Source organism: Nothobranchius furzeri, chromosome 5 (genome assembly GCF_043380555.1).
Source record: "Nothobranchius furzeri strain GRZ-AD chromosome 5, NfurGRZ-RIMD1, whole genome shotgun sequence".
Lineage (NCBI taxonomy): Eukaryota > Metazoa > Chordata > Actinopteri > Cyprinodontiformes > Nothobranchiidae > Nothobranchius > Nothobranchius furzeri.
The window spans coordinates 64,815,752-64,836,029 of NC_091745.1; the positions used below are offsets into that span (position 1 = coordinate 64,815,752).

Here is a 20,278-nt window from a genome sequence, read left to right on the forward strand (position 1 = left end):
CACACCAGATTTAAATCAGCAGGTGATTAATGGGCTCCTGCGAAGCCTGATGAGCTGCTTAACAGTGGCTCTAAACACTGAATGGGTGTCAGAGCAGGGACATAACTAAAACATGCTGACCAGGGGCCCTCTAGGACCCTTGCTGCATTTAATGGTTCCTTTCACCTGCTCCCAGCAAATGTGCTTGTTAGTTCTTATCAAGCAGCGCCATCTAGTGGCTTTCTCGAACACCTGCAGGTAATGGCTGCTTGGTTTGTTGTGTTTGCTAACAGAAATATCATGGCAACCAGTTTGATCTGAAACAGCAGAAAGTCTATGGAAGTGGTCAAAAACAGAACTACATCCCAGAATAAGGGGAAAAGCCTTTATTGGTAAAGGAAGTCCTCATCATGTAGGGTAAATAAACTCAAGCTGGACACGACGAGTGACTTTAGCTTACACCTTAAATAAAACGCCAAACCGTCTCAAACTGCAGTTCGTTAACCAACAATGGGCTCACTGTGCACAACTATTTACTTTTAAAAACTTGACTCTAGAGGGGACAAACATTTTCAGTTAGTTATAAATTCCTGAGCATAAACTCTTTATTTTTTACAATACTCTAAAACAAACTCCCATTGACGTCAATAAAAATTAAAACAAAAACACCCCCCTCCCATTTTTGGTCAGCATGCATCAGCCGTGCTTTGCACACGGGCATTGCGGGTACAAACGTACACCCCAAAAACCGACTCAACACTTCTTTCTTTCTCACAGTTTGCTACAGTTTCTTAAGGCAGTGTCATTGTTGCTGTAATCTTTAGCTCTTCACTTCTCTTCCCAGAGACACCTACTACAAACACACCTGTGTATACAGAACTGACAAGCACAATATCAAATAAAAATGGACAAAAAGACAACAGTTGCTCCTCAAAATCCTCGGTTGATGGTCTCAGACCGTTGATAAATAAAAATAGCGTTTTCTCTGCCACTGGACCAGTCTTTGTGGTAGTTTTCTGTCTGTCTGCGGAGGTTGGATGAACCCAGGAGAGGGTGGAGGCTGGAAATCAGTCTGTAAAGATGCGTCTCAGTTTTCAGCAGCTGTGATGGAGTCATGTGTCTCTGCAGCTGAATCCACAGATGCTACTTCCTTGTTTGTTTCCACCGAGAGCTCCTGCATGGAGTCTGCTGCCTCCTGCACGACTTCAGTCGCCTCTGAAGAACACAAAGCAGCTTTGGTTACAGTTTACAGTTATTAGTAAAAGTTTCACTGCAGTTTAGATTTGAGAATCCAAAAATACAAGCAATAAACAACATAATTCTGAGTATTGACCTCTCCAGATGTGAACAGTTTGTTAAAAAAAAGAAAAAGAAATACCTTTGCTCTGCTGCATCCTCAGGTTGGCTGCTTCTGCTTCTTGCTTTTCTCGTTGCTCTTGGAGCTTCTTACAAACCTTCTTGTGAGTAAACCAGTGCATTTTTTGGCAAGCTTGACCACAATAGATAACCTGGAAAATCAAAGGAAATGGTTATTTTAACAGTCGTCAAATGCAAACAAGAGACAGATGACATCAGAAACTGCTATGAAAATATACAAAAATGAGCTTTTTTTATGCTTCGTTTTAAAGCAACACTAAAGAGTTTTTTACACTTTAAGCTATTGCTTTCAAACTGGTTTCAGTGATTCTTGAGCCAGGGAAATTAGCAACTTCACATTAGACAACACTGCTGACCACAAACAGCACTTAGGTTTTGTGGTTTAGGAAGGAACACTAGTGGGAGGTCTCTAACTGCTTTACGGCTGCTGTAAGCTGTAAAATGTGCCAGTAGCTCATATAAAGGCTACAAGTTAGCTTTTTCAGTTAGCCAAGCGTTAATACAAATCTAAAGAAGAATTTTGCTTTTTTTGTTGGCATCATGGGGGAACCTGGAAATAAAAATAAGAGTTTTATCTCTGGAGGTGAAGCAAACTGCTAAAACCACAGTGGACATCGGCGTGGCCTACACTCATATGAGGAGGCTAAGAAATCCCGGACTGATGGTGGCCTGGCTTTGTTGCTACTGGACTTGTGTTAATTTCTTTGTCTAACAGTGTGGCTCTTATTACTTAGTGGCTTATTTAGTATCAGTTGGCTTGTGTTAGCGTTAGCTCGTTGTTAGCACTAGCTACAGCAGGGTTGTGTACAACAGTTCTAATTCCACTTTAAACTATACGGCAAAATTATTTTGTGTTGCTTTATGATTAAGCTGAATGAAAGAATAATAAACCACAAAGGTTCAAAAATTAGACTTTTGCAGGTACATTTTCTGTATTTATTTTAGTTTCTCACCATTTTGCAGATGGAGCATCTTTTCTCAGCTCCCTTGTCTCCACAGGTTGTGCAGAACTCTGTGTCCACGAAGCCAACCTGTCCTGTGATGGCCTGGGTCAGCACGGATAGAGCTGTGGGGTCGTTACCCTGCAGTTATGTTAAAAACAGTTTATCAGTCACTAATAAAAGCTTTGAGTTTGAATGTCTTCCTCTCCATCAGTTCCTCAACTAAACTGACTGAATTCAGTTTCATCAAGCCACAAAACTATTCTTGATTTTTAGAAATCTCCTTCTTGGCTAGACACAGACAAACAACATGAACGATGATGAAGTTTAATTAGCAAACTTACAATATCCACAGGAGCGATGCTTCGGACCAGCTGCTGTAGCAGCGTGGCATCGCAGTACGGAAACTTGCGGATGCATTCTCTAACAAACTTCTCCTGAAACAGCGGGAAACCGTCGCTGTCACGACCCTTCAGTAAACTGGAAGAAAAAAAAAAAGGGGGGTCAGACATTTCAGCCACTACTTCACCCATTTAAAAAAACAGTCTTGTTTCATATTTTTATTTAAAAATGTCCCGAGTAAAAACGTGGCATAAAACAAGCCAAATGTAATATTTAAATAAAACCAATTAACAGGAGGCCGCCATTGTTATTTACTTCTCAAAGCATTCTGGGTAGTGACATCACATGGTTGCACCGCTTATCCGATTCACACGGCTGACAATGAAAACGGCTTCGGTTCAGCCTTTCCAGTTTGAACCGGAGAGGCAAGTGGGTAGCGAGGAGAAAATAGCCAGTGAGGAGAAGAAAATGAAGACCAGAGACTGGAGGATGTGAGAGCGGGGCTCAATCACTGGTGCACATGCAGCAAAGGCATGCCCACGCAGATAGAGCGTTTGATGCAAAGCGCTCAGTTTCATAGCAGCAGCTATCCAAGGTATTACTGAAACACATAACAAAACATTCATAAAACTACCTTTATTATATGTTGTCACAAAACCCACCATAAAAATTCAGATTTTTCTTTGCTGAAATTATGTTACCAACATTACTCGATTATTTTCAGATACTCTGTGCCTCACTGTGCACCAAAACTTTGAAGCAGTTTGCTTCAGTCAAGATGTTCTTTAGGTGACGCTTGTAAGCCTCCATGACCGGGTTAGTGCTTCCAAATAGGAACCAGATGACGGAAAGCCAAAGACAGTAGCTACATTATGAAAACCACAAGTTCAGAGGACTGTGTTGCTCTTCACCTTAATGCTTTATGAATTTAAATATACATATATATATATACATACTAATATATATATATATATATATATATATATATATATATATATATATATATATATATATATATATATACATATGTAGTTAGTAAACTTAAGTCCTCCATCAGATTTGTGCCTCTTCTAGTGTTGTTTTAAAGGATTGTATTTATTTATTTAACCATTACTAGATTACCGGCAGCAGAAATGCTATTAATAACACACAATTATGTGAAGTTGGAAAAATTTAAATATTGTGCAAAATGACATTTATTTCAGTAATTTAACTAGACTGAGAGACCATTTAAAGGCTCAGGAACCTTTACAGGGGTTTCTATTTGCAATTATACATTTTGGGGTCTTGTTAAATATCACACAGTAACATTTTAATAGTTTAGTGTTTTTCTTGGTAATTAGTTACTTTTATAATCTTGTAACTCAGTAAGTAACCGAGTAACTTTGTCGACTAAATAATCCGAAACTATAACTAATTACTCTTTTAAAGTAACGTTCCCAACACTGGTCACAAGTGTCCTCAAAATATGTTTCTAACTAGTAATTCATCCATCCAATCTAATGTTCATAATAATACTTGATGCTCCTTTTTAAAGTTAATATGGTTAACTGGCACTGTTACAATGTTAAAGTGAAGATCATAGCAAAAACCAGCACGGTACCATGATTTAACAAGCTTCCCAGATCTAATATTTCATATTTTTCAGCCCTGTTGACCTCCCGTTTTTTTTTTTTTTTACTGTTTTGCATCTTCTTGAGAGGAAAGCTGTGGACACTTATGTTGGTTCATTTGTTGTCCTTAGAGTGGAAATCACAACCAAAAGCAGGACAACACGTCATTGTAACCTTTCTCCGTAACAGCTAAGCGAATGCCAAAGCTAATGCCTACAACCAATTTGCATCATCATCTCACAATGCCTTGTGCGCTCAAAAACATGGCTGCCCCCATACCTCAAACATAGTTTGAAAACAGCTAAGATTGTGTGAATAAAAAAAACATTTTTGGACTTTAGAACCATTTTCATGCAGTGGAGATAGTTTAGAGCAACGAGTCTTTATATTCAGGGTTCCTTTTAAACTCAACTGAGTTACACACCCAAACTGCAAAGTAAAATGAAAGATTTTATGAACAAAACATCTGACCTCCTTATGAGACCTTCCAGCTTGTCCTCACGGTCTTTGAGGAAGGAGGAACACTTCCCCAGCACACAGCTGATGTAGTGCATCTTCATGGCCAAAACCTCGTTCATGTCCTGCTGCTTGATGCACTTCTCACAGATGAGCTCCATCACACGTCTGCATTTCTCCAGAGCCGCCACCTCTGCAAGCAAAGGGTTTTCCTTCACCAGCATCACCAACTGAAAATCATAAAAAAACGTATCAGCAGAACGATACTGGGACTCATTAAAATTGGGTGTTTGAGATTCCAGTTATACGCAGGTCCGTTTTTGTGCCACGTGACTCCTTCTAAGAATGATTGTTGCTTTCTTTTTTTATTATGAGAACTGCAATGGCTTAACTATTAAATAGAATCAAACGCCGTTGGATATCTGGGATAAACTGCTAACAACAAAAATACAGTCGATAAGTTCAAACATCTTGTGAATCACCTTTGCAACAACCTTTCGCAGCATTTATTGGATTTCAGAAAAACTGTTGCCATCCTCCTACAGAACAGTTTAGTAGATGAGCATAACTAATCTTCATGTGGTGATACCTCACCTTAACTGGGTTCAAGTTGGTGCTCATGATGATCTTGTGGAGAGGTCCGGCCAATTTGGGGGGCAGCTTGGGTTCCTTCTCCAAACCCTGAGGCTTTGTGTAGTAATCCAGCCGAGCACGGGAGAAGTAGTTGTTTATTACCGTGACGCAGTCGTGTTGACCTGCGTATGGAGGAGAAGTGGATGAATTTTAAGCACAAACATCATTTATACTCATATGAGCAAGGATTAGACCTGACTGAAAAAACATTTTTTTCTTTATTATTTCTGATTATAACCGGTCACTCTGAGTTTTTAATGCAGACTGAACATGAAAACAGTCTCATACACCTATCTCCTGCAGTAGCTTCTGATAGAAAATAGACCGTGGAATGCTAGGATTTTTAAATCCTCACATATCTATGTCACACTGTGAAATTGCATTCATGGCCTTGCACATCTTGGCTCACACACGCTACCAGGAAGGATTTTTTCTTAATTTATTTGCAGCAAAGAGAGAGATCGGGAAGAGTCTTGGTGTTAGTGACTTTGCAACATGGCAAAACACGTTTTGTTAGCCAATCAGAAGCGATGTGTGTGCAAATCATTAATTATAACCAAAAATCCTGCTGTTTTCAGTCCACCTCTGCACCAGCAAACTTCTGCATCTCAAAACAGGTGCATCATAGCTTTATTTTTCAAAATGGCTCATAAAGCATTGACTTACACTAGAAATTACTGAAAATGTATTGAATAAATGAGTAAACCACACCTTTTATTTTAAGGGAAATATATATACTTTAAGCCATGTCTTATACTTAAATCTCAATTTCAGCATAAAAAGTGAACACACGTTAACCCACCAACAAAAGCTGCCATCTGCGCAGCTGTCCTTCCAACAGAGTTTGTCACATCTGTCTCTGCTCCAGCGTCCAACATCATCCACGTGATGTCGGTCTTTCCTGAAGGCACAGAGGCAAAGGAGTCACATCTGCACAAAAAATCTTTGTTTTATTTAAATAAATTAAAAAATAAAATTCTGTCACACATATCTTACACCAACAATTACCTGACAGGCCGGCAAACATAAGCGCTGTGTATCCGTGCTCATGTTCATTACAATTCACATCTGCTCCATGTTGCAGGAGTAATTTACACATGTCCGCTTTTCCTTTGTAAGCAGCATGCATGAGTGGAGTCATTCCATACTGTTAAGATACAAACAATTAAACTTCCTACATCTACCATTCATTATAAAATATCTTTTGGGTATTTTGTAAAAGTTATTAATCAACGAGATTTTTTTGCACTAAAAGCTAATATGAACCAATGGAAAAAAAAGAAAGCTCATGTTTAGACAGAAAAAAATAAAAGTACAAAGTCATCAGCATGTGTTTACTTGTGTGGAGTTACCTCATCTAGACAGTTCACTCTAACATCCTTACAGCCAAGCAGCCTGGAGGCTTCCTGAACGTTCCCTAAAAGCACACACGGATTATTATCACAGTTATTTACATGCAGAGAAAATTCCAAACTCATTTTAAAACATGTCTCCATTCAGCTGACATGATGAGAAAGTTCCTGCTAACACAGGCACATCCTAGCTTCCAGCTAATATTACACGTTAAACAGCGAATGAAAACTTAATTAACTCGAAATAACTACGTTTTAGATTAACTGCATACATATTAACCACGATGTTAGAGAATTAGCACCACGTTTCATTCCACAGGCTAACCAGGTATTAGCTTAGGAGGCTTACCAGCTGTAATAACCTGAAACAACTCCTTTTCGCTTGAAGATAAGTTTCCCTTCTTTGGGGCCGACATATTGATGGATGACGGGTTTAAATTAAAAATAAAAATACAATGACACCAGTACCAGGCAGAAAGGCGACTAAAACAATGTAGTTTTAGCTCTAACTCTGTGATGCACGGGCATGAATGCTACTAGCAGACATTTGGAATGTACCACTGGTGTTGCATTAAAGGGGTAGACAAAATCCACAAACTAAACTCTAAAAACGCCTCGTTAAATAATATTTAACAATAACATCAACACCATAGTTCCAAACCAATTTATTGGTTGTGATGAAAGTTATTTAATACATCTAGGGATTTCAATTAAGTGAGAGATTTGTTGGGCGAGTAAATGATCCGACCCACGGGAATCTGGAAAGTTCATTCAGGTTCGAGACCCGCTCAGTCTGTCCGTCGCTGTCGTTGTGTCCTTGGGCAAGACACTTTACCCACGCTGCCTGCTGGTGGTGGTCGGAGGGACTGGTAGCGCCAGTGCTCGGCAGCCTCGCCTCTGTCAGTGCGCCCCAGGGCAGCTGTGGCTACATTGTAGCTCACCCCCACCAGTGTGTGAATGTGTGTGTGAATGGGTGAATGACTGATTGTGTTGTAAAGCGCCTTGGGGGGTTCCAGGACTCTAGAAGGTGCTATATCAAATACAGGCCATTTACCATTTTACCATTCAAGTCGAAATTCTTCCGGTAAACATTTTTTATTTTTTACTTTTTTATCTGCTTTTGTTTTATTTTTGTTGTAGTTTTATGTGTAACTGAGCAAGTATAAAAATGAATACACATTTTAAGAGGCTGGTGAGTCGTGTTCCTCCTGTCCACTAGGAGTCGCCACCCCTCATGCTTCTCCTCGTTGGTCGCTAGAAAGAGCACTCCAGGAAGCGGGTTCATTTGTCCTCCTGTCGGTTTAAACATGAGTGTTTTGACTTACTGTCAGTGAAATTATCAGAGATACTGCGACTCAGACTGTGATTTTTCATCGCTTTGCGTCAGATCAGACTGTGATAATGAAACAGGGGTACCAGGATCTCATCCTGCAAGCGTGTGGCGCTTCATCCATGAGTGTTGGCGATAAGATCCAGACCCTGTGGAGCGGTTATGGAGAGATAGTTCGGCTCCACTTGGAGAGTTCTGACCGGACTTCCGTTGTCGTGAAACACGTCAAGTTTCCGAAGGATGCAGAACACCCCGGCGACTGGAACACGGAGCGCTCCCACACACGGAAGGTCCGATCCTACCAGGTGGAGACCCACTGGTACCAGAATTATTCCACCAATCACAGCTGCCGCATCCCCTCCTGCCTTGCTGTCTGTTCCCATGGCGACGAGATGCTGATCGTGTTAGAAGATCTGGATGTGGCAGGTTATGATCAGAGAAGGTATGACTACACGAATGAATTGATAAAATTAATTTGTAGCTAATAAAATACACACCATGAAATATGCGAAAATTAAAAACCATCAATTAAATGCACACACACACACAAATGTACACACACACACACACACACACATATATATATATATATATATATATATATATATAGAGAGAGAGAGAGAGAGAGAGAGAGAGAGAGAGAGAGAGAGAGAGAGAGAGAGAGAGGGGGGGGTAGGTAGATAGAATTTTTTTTAATTAATTATAGTCTCATAATGAAACCTAGAGGGGGTTGTTGATAATGTGAAATATTAAATAAAAATTTGTTTTCACATAAGTAAAACACATTTAGTCATAGAATTCTGTGATGGCGCCCCCTGCTGATCAATGATAGAGGCAAATGAAATTATCCAATCTTGCTTTCTGACGCAACAGCACTAACCTTTATAATAAACCTATCATTTGTAAAGGAGTGAAGTGTGGGAGGTAAATTTTGTGCAAGCCTTTCAGTTATTGATTTTAAAAACAGATTTGTCTTCTATAGGACCAGCGTGAGGGACAGAGAGATCAGGGCTTGCCTGAGCTGGCTGGCCCACTTCCATGCTCTCTTCCTGGATGTAGTACCAGATGGTCTATGGCCCATTGGTACCTACTGGCACCTGGAGACCCGACCAGATGAGCTGGAGGCCATGGACGATGCTGAGCTCAAAGCAGCAGCCGCCCATATCGACAGGATCCTGAACGAATGCCACTTTAAAACCATTGTTCACGGAGATGCCAAATTAGCCAATTTCTGTTTTTCCAAGAGCGGGCTTGAGGTGGCCGCTGTAGACTTTCAGTATGTAGGTGGGGGGTGTGGGATGAAAGATGTTGTGTATTTTCTAGGAAGCTGCATGGAGGAGAGGGAGTGTGAAAAAAGGGTACCAGCACTTCTGGACCACTATTTCACAGAACTGAAGTTATTTATTAATAAAGATGTAAACTTTGATGCGCTTGAGAAAGAGTGGAGAGAGATGTTTGCGTTTGCATGGACAGATTTCCATCGTTTTCTGCTGGGATGGATGCCTGGACACTGGAAGATCAACCGATACAGTAAACAGCTGGTCAAGGAGGTTCTGTGCAAACTGAAACAGTCATCTGAACCAGAGCTTCCAAAACCATAATGAAAACAACTTGGTGTGACCTTTAAACCTGAATATTGGAAAATATGAACAACCTCCAGCACTTTCATCAGCTGTGTACTGATCAGTCATTTGTGGATGAATAAGTTTTTGAAAATGTTCTTGTTTACTGAAACATTTTAGACCTATATAATACACGCTTGTTTTGGTCTATTCTTGCATTTCAAACATTTAATTATTGTTATTGTGTTAAATGTTTAAAAAAGCATGCTACCAGTCATGAAATACATACTCACATTATGCAATCTTTTTTTTAAGGAAATGTTTCAATGTGTGATTTTTGTGCTTAGATCTGATATTCCATTTTTGTTGTAGTCCCTGCATGGACAATAAATTATTATTGCAACTGTTTTTATTTATGTAAACATTTACATACTTTTATAAAGTAAATTCTAAGAGTCGGAGTACCCGGCCCGGAGGGTTACCGGGGTCCCACCCTGGAGCCAGGCCTGGGGTTGGGGCCTGTGAGCGAGCGCCTGGTGGCCGGGCTTTCGCCCATGGGGCCCAGCCGCACCCAGCCCGAACCGGATACATGGGCTCATCCAGCTGTGGACCCACCACCCGCAGGAGGAATATGAAGGGTCCGGTGCAATGTGGATCGGGTGGCAGCCTAAGGCCGGACACTGGGCGGTCTGATCCCCGGACAAGAAAACTGGTTTTTGGGACATGGAACGTCACCTCGCTGGCGGGGAAGGAGCAGGAGCTTGTGGCAGAGGTTGAGCGGTACCGGCTAGATATAGCCGGACTCACCTCGACACATAGCATTGGCTCTGGAACCCAAGTCCTTGAGAGGGGTTGGACACTCTCCTTGAGTTGCTCCGGGTGAGATGCGGAGGGCTGGGGTTGGCTTTTTGTTAGCCCCAAGACTCTCTGCCTGTGTGTTGGGGTTTACCCCGGGGGACGAGAGGGTAGCTTCCCTGCGCCTTCGGGTCAGGGAATGGGTCCTGACTGTTGTTTGTGCTTATGGGCCAAATATCACTTCAGAGAACCCACCTTTTTGGAGTCCCTGGGACGAGTGCTAGATAGTGCTCCATCAGGGGACTCCATTGTCCTGCTGGGGGACTTCAATGCACACCTGGGCAATGACAGCTTGACCTGGAGGGGTGGGATTGGGAGGAACGGCCCGCCTGATCTGAACTCGAGCGGTGTTTCGTTATTGGACTTCTGTGCAAGCCGCAGTTTGGCCATAACGAACACCGTGTTCCAACATAAGGATGCCCATCGGCACACTTGGTACCAGGGTAGCCTAGGTCGCAGGTCGATGATAGACTTTGTAGTCGTATCTTCTGACATGTGGCCGTATGTTTTGGACACCCGAGTGAAGAGAGGAGCGGAGCTGTCAACTGATCACCACCTGGTGGTGAGTTGGATCAGATGGCAGCGGAAGATGCTGCGTAGACCTGGCAGACCCAAACGCATAGTGAGGGTCTGCTGGGAACGCCTGGCAGAAGAACCTGTTAAGACGGTCTTCAACTCCCACGTCCGGCAGAGCTTTGACCGTGTCCCGAGAGCAGTGGGGGGGACATTGACTCTGAGTGGGCCTTGTTCCACTCTGTGATTGTTGAGGCAGCTGTTGCTAGCTGTGGTTGCAAGGTGGCCGGTGCCAGTCGTGGTGGCAACCCCCGTACCCGCTGGTGGACACCAGAGGTTCGGGCAGCAGACGGGTACCGAATAGCCAAGCGGGGTGCAGCAGTGGCAGTTGCCGAGGCAAAATCTCGGGCGTGGGGGGAGTTTGGTGAGGCCATGGAGAAAGACTATCGATCGGCTCCAAAGAGGTTCTGGCAAATTATCCGGCGCCTCAGGAGAGGAAGAAAGCAACTCGCTTGCACTGTTTACAGTGGGGATGGGGAGCTGCTGACGTCAACTGGGGCTATAGTCGGACGGTGGAAGGAATACTTTGAGGAGCTGCTCAATCCCACCTATGCACATTCCGAGGAGGAACCAGAGCCGGGAGACCTGGGGATGGACTGTCCAATCTCAGGGGCAGAAGTTGCTGAGGTAGTCAAACAACTACACAGCGGCGGAGCCCCGGGGGCGGATGAGGTTCGTCCTGGGTATCTCAAGGCTATGGATGTTGTAGGGCTGTCATGGTTGACACATCTCTGCAACATTGCGTGGTCATCGGGGGCAGTTCCTGTGGAGTGGCAGACCAGGGTGGTGGTCCCCATCTTTAAGAAGGGTGACCTGAGGGTGTGTTCCAACTACAGGGGGATCACACTCCTCAGCCTCCCTGGAAAGGTCTACTCCAAGGTACTGGAGAGGAGGGTCCGATCGATAGTTGAATCTCAGATAGAGGAGGAGCAATGTGGTTTTCGTCCTGGCCGTGGAACTGTGGACCGCCTCTATACCCTTGCAAGGGTGATGGAGGGGGCATGGGAGTTTGCCCAACCAATCCACATGTGTTTTGTGGATTTGGAGAAGGCTTATGACCGCATCCCCAGGGGCACCCTGTGGGGGACGCTCCATGAGTATGGGGTGGGTGGCTTTCTGTTAAGGGCCATTCAGTCCCTTTACCAGAGGAGCGTGAGTTTGGTCCGCATAGCCGGTAGTAAGTCGGACCTGTTCCCGGTGAGGGTTGGACTTCGCCAGGGCTGCCCTTTGTCACCGGTTCTGTTCCTTATCTTTATGGACAGAATTTCTAGGCGCAGCCGTGGTGTGGAGTGTGTCGAGTTTGGTGGCAGGACACGTTGGAGAGGTTACATCTCCAAGCTGGTCCGGGAACGCCTTGGGGTCCTGCCAGAGGAGCTGGTGGAGAAGGCCGGGGAGAGGACGGTCTGGAGCTCCCTAGTTGGGATGCTGCCCCTGTGACCCAGACCCGGATAAGCGGAGGAAGACGACGACAACGACAACATTTACATAAATCAATGCACCTGACTTCATACTGCTGTTACAGAGGTACATTTGCTGATGATCCGATTGATTAATAAATTCCCCCTTTTTTTGCAGCATTTCACGTTATTATTTGTTTATAAGCTGATAGAAACTTGACATATTTTTTTACACCTTGAATCGTTTATTTAGGAATTATTTTTTGTCCTTTGATTAAAAAAATACTTTTTACGGTTTTTATCTTCAAAGGTATATTTTTATTAGGAACCAATTTGGTTCCAACAAAGTTTTTTCATTTTATTTTTATCAATTTTCTTTATTCTTTCCGTTATGTTTATTTATTCTGTTTTTTGGCGATTTAATTTTTAAATTTGGCTACCGATCTGCAGTTTCGAAGGTAATGGTCACGTGATTTCCGCTCACTCTGCTGACGTTACAATAACAAGGCAGACGAGTTGGACCTCGGTGGAAGAGAGGCAAGGCCACGGGAAGAACAGGTACACGAAGACTTCTGAGTAAAACTTTACTTTTATTCTCAAAGATAGACAGATAAATGTCTGACTTCGCGGTGTCAAGAGTCCAAACGCATCGTTAGTAAACCACATTATAGCTAGCTTTAGCTGAACAAGCTAACTGCTTCTCTAAACCTTCATAACAAAACAAAATATGGCGTGACAAATGGGGATTTTCTTTAAAAAATTGTTTTTCTCTTGTGAGGCTTTATTTTCTAAATTAAGCCTAATTGACTAAAGTAGCAATCTGAAATGGGTAATTAATTAATAATTTAAAGGTAACATGAAATGTACCGTTCCTGTAACAGTTTGTTTCTTTTTGGGTAAATTAATTTCTAATATTAGGTCATGTATATCTGACTGATCTTTTCAGGACTTGGTTTTTAAACACAAATGTGAAACATATTTACAACATTGAAGCTCTTGAGTGTAAAACCACTGAACCCTGTAGTTGATTCCTTTTCTAATAGGAAAAGAGAAGGCGATCGACTCCGTGTGCTCCTGCTTTTCCTAATTTATTATCATTTAAAAACCAAACATGCACCATAGTTGTTCCCTTTGCCTGCTCACATGACCGAGGAGAAGTGAAAGAGTATTTTCTGGAATTTAAACCTGTTCTTCAGCCGTTCTGATTATTAAGCCACCTCAGAGGTTTGCTTTGACGTCTCTTGTATTTTCTGTTTTCACCATAAATAAACTGAAAATAGTGACTCAGCAATACCTGTTGCTGTTGGGCTACATTTAAATGATCTCTTCAGAGCTCTATTGGGATATATAAAAATCGACACATCATTCCCCACCGAGATGGTTTAAGCCAACACAATTTCACAGCATGAATGTTTTAGCACCTTAAACTTGTTTAAGAAGGAAAACATTTAAGTAACGGTGTGTATTAGTAGGGATCAATTTGATGTTTTACTTTATGAATAAAGTGCAGTCTAAGCTAATTAGAAAGTAACACTCACTTCATTTTCAATCTTTCATTTATTGTTTCTTTGTCTTTGTCTAATATTTAGTTTTGTCCGTTTTCTTCCATAGCATTCTTTATGTATTGGTCCATTTTTTGGATTCATCTCTGAGATGCTGTTTGTATTGTAGCTGTTGAGAGATCAGCTGCTGGTGGTTCTCAGGAAGCCTCCTTTCACACAATGAGCTCAAAAAGGTGAGAATTATTTCAGTTGTTTGTCCGCAGGTAAATGCACGGACATATTTAGTTATATGTTTATGACATTTAGTGTTTTTTCTCCAATCTTGGTCTCGAGTTACAGCTGGCAGCTTTTGCATTTATAATAAACTGTTTCTGTTCAGTTGCAGCTCTTGTGTTTTAGTGTTTCTGGTGCAGAAGTGAAACATCAGCTGATCTTTTACATTAACATCAAAGGGGTTTTGTGTTTGGATTCTGGTCACTTCCTCTGTAATCTTTCCTCTTTGTGTTTCTTTGACACCAACTCGTTGTGGCTTGTTGTTTCCCGACCCCGCCCACTTCATCCGGTCGTTTCCTGGTCTTGTCGACCAAAAGCAGGATGAGTCCCATATGATGCATCTGGTTGGTTCTTCTCTCAGACCCCCAGGCTTGCCAATGCCTCAGAGTCCATCCAGTTCTTCTGCTTCTGACTCCAGTGTGAGTAAACATGAGCCCTTCCTGTGAGGGTTTAACCACCAGAACCATAACAGACTAAATCTGAAGGTTGCTGCTGTTCTTTCTCTCTGTGATGTTTGTGGTTTTATGCCCAGATGTTGTTACTGCCTATATTTTACTGTTTGTGTTTGTTTGTTGTTACAGAGTTCAGACAGCACCGCCCGCTCCTCATCTGCCACCGCATCAAACCTGGACAGTCAGTCAAACTCCTCCTCGTCCATCCCAGAAACATGTGATGGGTTGAGGTATCGAGGTGATTTTCCTCCCCAGAATGTCTCTGGGGTCTCTCAGTGGTAAGCTGATGCTCCCGTCTCCGTTCAGTCTGTGCCCGAAGACACAAGCATCACGTTAACCCTTTAACTCTCACATCAAGAAATGGAAAACAGTGACAATTTTTTTCCATTTTTTAATAACAATGTTCAAAATCGTCCAATTTCAGTGAAAAACGCGTGAAAATTCTGATCGATGGCTTTTCAGAGCTGATCGTACCAGCCTTTGTAGTCGGCAGAGACCCTGTTTGCAGCATCGCGTCTCCCTTTCTCCCTTCCTTCACACCGCACATGTGTTCAGCAGCAAAAGCGTAAAACATTTCTGCCGAACTTTTACTCCCACCTGTGGGGGTGATGTAAACCCGCGGGGGGTTGGAGTTGGTTAAAATTATTAGAATGCTTTTCGAGGTAAACCTGCCAGTTAAGGAGTTCAACTAATTACACCAAAGTTCAAATAACGTTTAGTGAATGAACAAGGCGCGGCAGCTTTATTCGTGTAGCATATTTCATACACAGAGGCAATTCAGTGTGCTTTTCCATTAGCGAGAAAAGCACTAACATTAGACCAAATTCGTCGTCGTCTTCCTCCGCTTATCCGGGTCCGGGTCACGGGGGCAGCATCCCAACTAGGGAGCTCCAGACCGTCCTCTCCCCGGCCTTCTCCACCAGCTCCTCTGGCAGGACCCCAAGGCGTTCCTGGACCAGATTGGAGATGTAACCTCTCCAGCGTGTCCTGGGTCGACCCGGGGGCCTCCTGCCGGCAGGACATGCCCGAAACACCTCCCCGGGGAGGCGTCCAGGAGGCATCCTGACCAGATGCCCAAACCACCTCAGCTGACTCCTTTCGATCCCGAGGAGCAGCGGTTCTACTCCGAGTCCCTCCCGAATGTCCGAGCTCCTCACCCTATCTCTAAGGCTGAGCCCGGCCACCCTACGGAGGAAACTCATTTCGGCCGCTTGTATCCGCAATCTCGTTCTTTCGGTCATTACCCAAAGCTCATGACCATAGGTGAGGATTGGGATGTAGATCGACCGGTAAATCGAGAGCCTGGCTTTCTGGCTCAGCTCCCTCTTCACCACGACAGATCGGCTCAGCGACCGCATCACTGCAGACGCCGAACCGATCCGCCTGTCGATCTCCCGATCCCTCCTACCCTCACTCGTGAACAAGACCCCGAGATACTTAAACTTCTCCACTTGAGGTAGGACCTCTCCCCCGACCCGGAGTTGGCAAGCCACCCTTTTCCGGTTAGACCAAATTAAATAAACAAATTAATTTCAGATTTAAGATTTGGAAAAAAGGCTAAGTTAATGAGTGAGCAGTTACAGTGTAGGCTAATAAAGTAAAAATAATACCCATCCATCCATTTTCAGCCGCTTATCCAGAGTCTGGTCAAGCGGCAGCAGCCTAAGCCGGGACGCCCAGACCTCCCTCTACCCAGCTACTTGAGCCAGCTCTTCTTGAGGGATCCCAAGGCGTTCCCTGGCCAGCCGTGAGACGTAGTCCCTCCAGCGTGTCCCGGGTCTTCCCTTGGGTCTCCTCCCGGTTGGGCGTGCCCGGAAAACCTCACCAGGGAAGCGTCCAGAAGGCATCCTGACCAGATGCCTGAGCCATCTCAACTGGCTTCTCTTGACGTGGAGGAGCAGCGGGTCTACTCTGAGCCCCTCCCAGATGACTGAGCTTCTCACCCCATCTCTAAGGCAGAGCCCAGCCACCCTGCAGAGAAAACTCATTTTGGCCGCTTGTATCCGTGATCTAATTTTTTTGGCCACTACCCAAAGCTCATGACCACAGGTGAGGGTAGGAACGTAGATTGACCGGTAAATCGAGAGCTTTGCCTTCCGGCTCAGCGCTCTCTCTCCACCACGACAGACCGGTACAACGCCCGCATCACTGCAGATGCAGCACCAATCCGCCTATCGATCTCACGCCCCATCTTTCCCTCACTCGTGAACAAGACCCCGAGATACTTAAATTCCTCCACTTGAGGCAGGACCTCATCCCTGACCCGGAGAAGGCATTCTACCCTTTTCCGACTTAAGACCATGGCCTCGGATTTCGAGGAACTGATTCTCATCTCGGCCTCTTCACACTCGGCTATGAACCGCTCCAGCGAAAGCTGGAGATCACTGTCTGAAGAAGCCAACAGGACCACATCATCTGCAAAAAAGCAGAGACCCGATCCTTAAGCCACCAAAACGGATCCCCTCAACACCTTGGCAGTGCCTAGAAATCCTGTCCAGTAGATGTAATAAGTTTGGTAAAACTCAGATCAAAGGGAAACGTTGTTAAAGATGGTTTGACCAGCTTTTAGTCGTTTATCCTTTTGACTGGTGGGTCGGCTGCTTCAAAGGGACTAAATGACCAAATCTTTTAAACTTTCCCTCAATTTCAAATGGTGTTTTTATGTTTTTAAGCTAGCTTGTTTTGCAGATTTGCTTTTGTAGCTTTAAATAAGGAAATCGTCATGTTTTAGAGAGAATTAAAGCTGTAAGTGTTTTTGTTTCCTCAGCCCAGATGCAGCCCAGGTCCCTCTGCAGGGCGGCCTCCCGGCTCACATGCCCTCCAGCCCCATGTATGCGCCCATGCAGATGCTGTGGTGGCAACAGATGTACGCTCGCCACTACTACATGCAGTAGTAAGTGGGGGGAAAAGCTTCACTTTAACTTCATCATGCTGCTTAGAGATCACCTCATCTGTGAAATTTGTTCTTCTCACCTGCTGTTTGTAGTCAAGCAGCTGTCGCTGCTTCTCAGCCTCCCAGCACGTCTCCCCCTTCCTCCTCACCCCATCAGCTGCCCCAACCCGAAGAGCCCGTTCAGCCTCCGCTGGGCCCCAACCCGGCCCAGAACCCCCTGCAGGAGAACCAAGCGGCCAACCCCTTCCAGATGAATGCCCAGGGCGGACCGGCGCTGAATGAGGACGAACTGAACCGTGACTGGCTGGACTGGATATACGCCGTGTCACGTGCTGGCGTCCTCCTCAGCATCGTCTACTTCTACTCCTCCTTCAGCCGCTTCGTCATGGTGGTTGGTGCCATGCTGCTCGTCTACCTGTGAGTCAGGGTTTCATATGAAAACACTAATCTGAGCTTGAGTTTGTTCTGAGCTTGAGTTTAAGAGTCTGCTTCTGTTTATAGGCACCAGGCTCGTTGGTTTCCCTTCAGACCAGAGCAGCACAACCTCCCAGAAGGAGGAGGAGGAGATCCTCAGGATGAAGCTCAGAGACAGCAGGACATGCAGGAAATGGTGAGTCTGAGTCTTTTATTTCTAACTCTTTAGGTACATAACCAGTTCATCTGACCGGCTGATCCTAAAATATGGTGTCTCTTCAATAACTTTTTGTCTTTTATGATTCAAAAAGGTTCACTCTGCTTGATCATAAATAAATAAATAAACAAATGAATGAATAAATAACTGGTCTGCAGATGTTTTTTTTTTCTTCAATAAGCTGAACCAAGTTAAAACGTGTTTCTTGTGATTCAGGAGCGCCTGATGGATGAAGGGATGGAGGATGACGACGGCAGTGAAGAAGATGTTGGAGGTCTGGAGGACCAGGCCCAGTCTGCTGCTGCCCTCCAGGAGCAGAACCTCCTCACTGTCGCCTGGTCTTTCATCAGCACCTTCTTCACCTCGCTCATCCCAGAGGGATGGCCTCACGTGGCCAACTAGGAGTCACGCTCTTCCTGCTGCCGGCGCGTGTAGCACCGCAGACTTCATCACTTTCATCTTTACTGTCCTGAAAACCCAAACTAGCCTGGACGATCAGAGCAGCCGGTCACTCTGAAGCAGACTTCATAGCTGCTGTTGGAGCGCAGATGCAGAACGTCACTGCACAAAGTCAGAGCTGAAACGTAAAGTTGCGTTAAATGAACAAATTCTTCAGCAGAGTCGCATACTTAGAACTTTTTTTATTTCTGTTGAGGGATGGGACTCAAAACTAATAAATATATAATCCCTCTCAGTGATCTGGGCTTGTGTGTCTTTAACAAACCATAACAAAACCGCTTTAAAAGACATTTTTTCATGAACGCACAAATGTGCCTCCACACTTGGCTGCAGAGAGGTGATGTGTTTTCCCACTTTGTGTATCGTATATAGACACTTGTAATTATATGCATCTTTAATTCCTGAATCTATGCAGTTCGAATAAAACTTGCTGCACTTTTACCTTTACTGGTTATTTTGTTCTTCTGATGCCCTGAAGGGGGCAGCACCTGCACACTTACCGACAATCATTAGCTGTGGGTCTGATGCTTAGTTCATATTATTTAATATATTTACAATAACAGGACTTTGATATTATTTGCTCTTTTATTTTAAAAGGGTAATAACACATTGCAATAAGTTATTTTAATGCTGCTGCTTTTTAAAGTTTGCTTTTTTCTTAAGTTGGTCAAAAAAGCCTAATACAAAAGATCAGGTTGCTGAAATATTTATAGGCATTTATCATGGTGGTTGTGATGCATTTCCAAATAGAATAAGGACTAGATTACTGTCTGAACATGCACTTACCTGACGTGCAGGCTGTAGTCATGTTCCTGCACCAGAAGACACATTTGAGCTGTAAAATGTGAGTTTGGCTGTAAAAATAAAAAAACACCATAGACCAAACTTTTCTTGTTGGTGCTGATTTTGTGCACACTGACGTTACTCTGACACCATCCTTACGGGGGCCGGTGTCAAGGCTGGGAAACCGCTCCGACAGCGATGCACTTCAGAGTCCTCCAACCCCCCCTAATCAAATGACCATGGATTTTTCTGTACTTGGTCAAAGAAGGCCCAATTAATTATGCATGACAGAGGCTTGACGGCCATTTGATTTTGTTACATGTGCCCTTTCTGAGCTGTCGATCCAATCAGGTTAGATGCCCTCCCCCTCACAGCTTTGGGGTGAGGGTTAGACTTCCCTTATCAAAGGGGGAGATTTCTTTAAGAGGGTGTTTGAGACCTTGTAGGACATTTCATCATCATAAGTCTTTGTTATGCATTCGGCTCACACCAGTTTTCCTATCAGGCCCTGTTATCTTTCGAGAGGACGGCTATAGGCTGGACACCTGCCATGACACAAAGACACTGGAGATGGATTGGGTTTATTTTGAGAAGGGGACAGATGGGGAGGAGAGCTGAGACAAGACACCTGGGAGGATGGAATGGTGATACGCCGGGGCTTTTATACAAATGCATCAGTGGGAGAGTGAGACTGACCAAAGGATACCAAGAAATAAATGAGGGGAATTTAGGTGTTCTTAATCCTTATGCAACCCTTTAATTTTCTAACGTTAATGTCCTTTAAGCACACAAAAACGCACTAGGGTCATATAAGTGTTAAATAGATTTAAGCTAAAATGTGTATCAAATTGTTAAAAAAATGCATTATTAGAAAA

General features: G+C 43.9%; 3 protein-coding genes across 6 annotated transcripts; 2 read left to right on the top strand and 1 right to left on the bottom strand.

Annotated features, from left to right (window-relative positions):
- Positions 1-350: 350 nt before the first annotated feature.
- On the bottom strand, positions 351-7,245 carry ankmy2a (ankyrin repeat and MYND domain containing 2a). Its single transcript, XM_015949834.3, has 10 exons — positions 7,043-7,245; positions 6,694-6,758; positions 6,350-6,488; positions 6,144-6,242; positions 5,303-5,463; positions 4,724-4,938; positions 2,642-2,777; positions 2,310-2,438; positions 1,358-1,487; positions 351-1,194 (listed from the first exon to the last, which is right to left on the bottom strand). Exons 1-10 carry the CDS (start codon positions 7,107-7,109, stop codon positions 1,067-1,069), a joined length of 1,269 nt encoding a protein of 422 aa, XP_015805320.3. The 5' UTR covers positions 7,110-7,245; the 3' UTR covers positions 351-1,066.
- A 711-nt stretch (positions 7,246-7,956) lies between these two features.
- On the top strand, positions 7,957-9,759 carry pkdc (protein kinase-like domain containing). The gene is made up of 2 exons (XM_015949835.3): positions 7,957-8,465; positions 9,006-9,759. Exons 1-2 carry the CDS (start codon positions 8,095-8,097, stop codon positions 9,622-9,624), a joined length of 990 nt encoding a protein of 329 aa, XP_015805321.1. The 5' UTR covers positions 7,957-8,094; the 3' UTR covers positions 9,625-9,759.
- A 3,108-nt stretch (positions 9,760-12,867) lies between these two features.
- Positions 12,868-19,061, top strand: herpud2 (HERPUD family member 2). 4 transcript variants are annotated; one of them, XM_015949836.3, is made up of 8 exons: positions 12,868-12,968; positions 14,022-14,145; positions 14,503-14,604; positions 14,767-14,915; positions 17,405-17,530; positions 17,624-17,947; positions 18,032-18,140; positions 18,378-19,061. In XM_015949836.3, the coding sequence occupies exons 3-8, from the start codon at positions 14,518-14,520 to the stop codon at positions 18,561-18,563; spliced, it is 981 nt and encodes a 326-aa protein (XP_015805322.3). In that variant the 5' UTR covers positions 12,868-12,968; positions 14,022-14,145; positions 14,503-14,517; the 3' UTR covers positions 18,564-19,061. The 4 variants fall into 4 exon arrangements, with proteins under 4 accessions (XP_015805322.3, XP_015805323.3, XP_015805324.3 ...); XM_015949837.3 differs by having other exon boundaries at positions 14,506-14,604; XM_015949838.3 differs by having other exon boundaries at positions 12,882-12,968; positions 14,082-14,145.
- Positions 19,062-20,278: the final 1,217 nt, after the last annotated feature.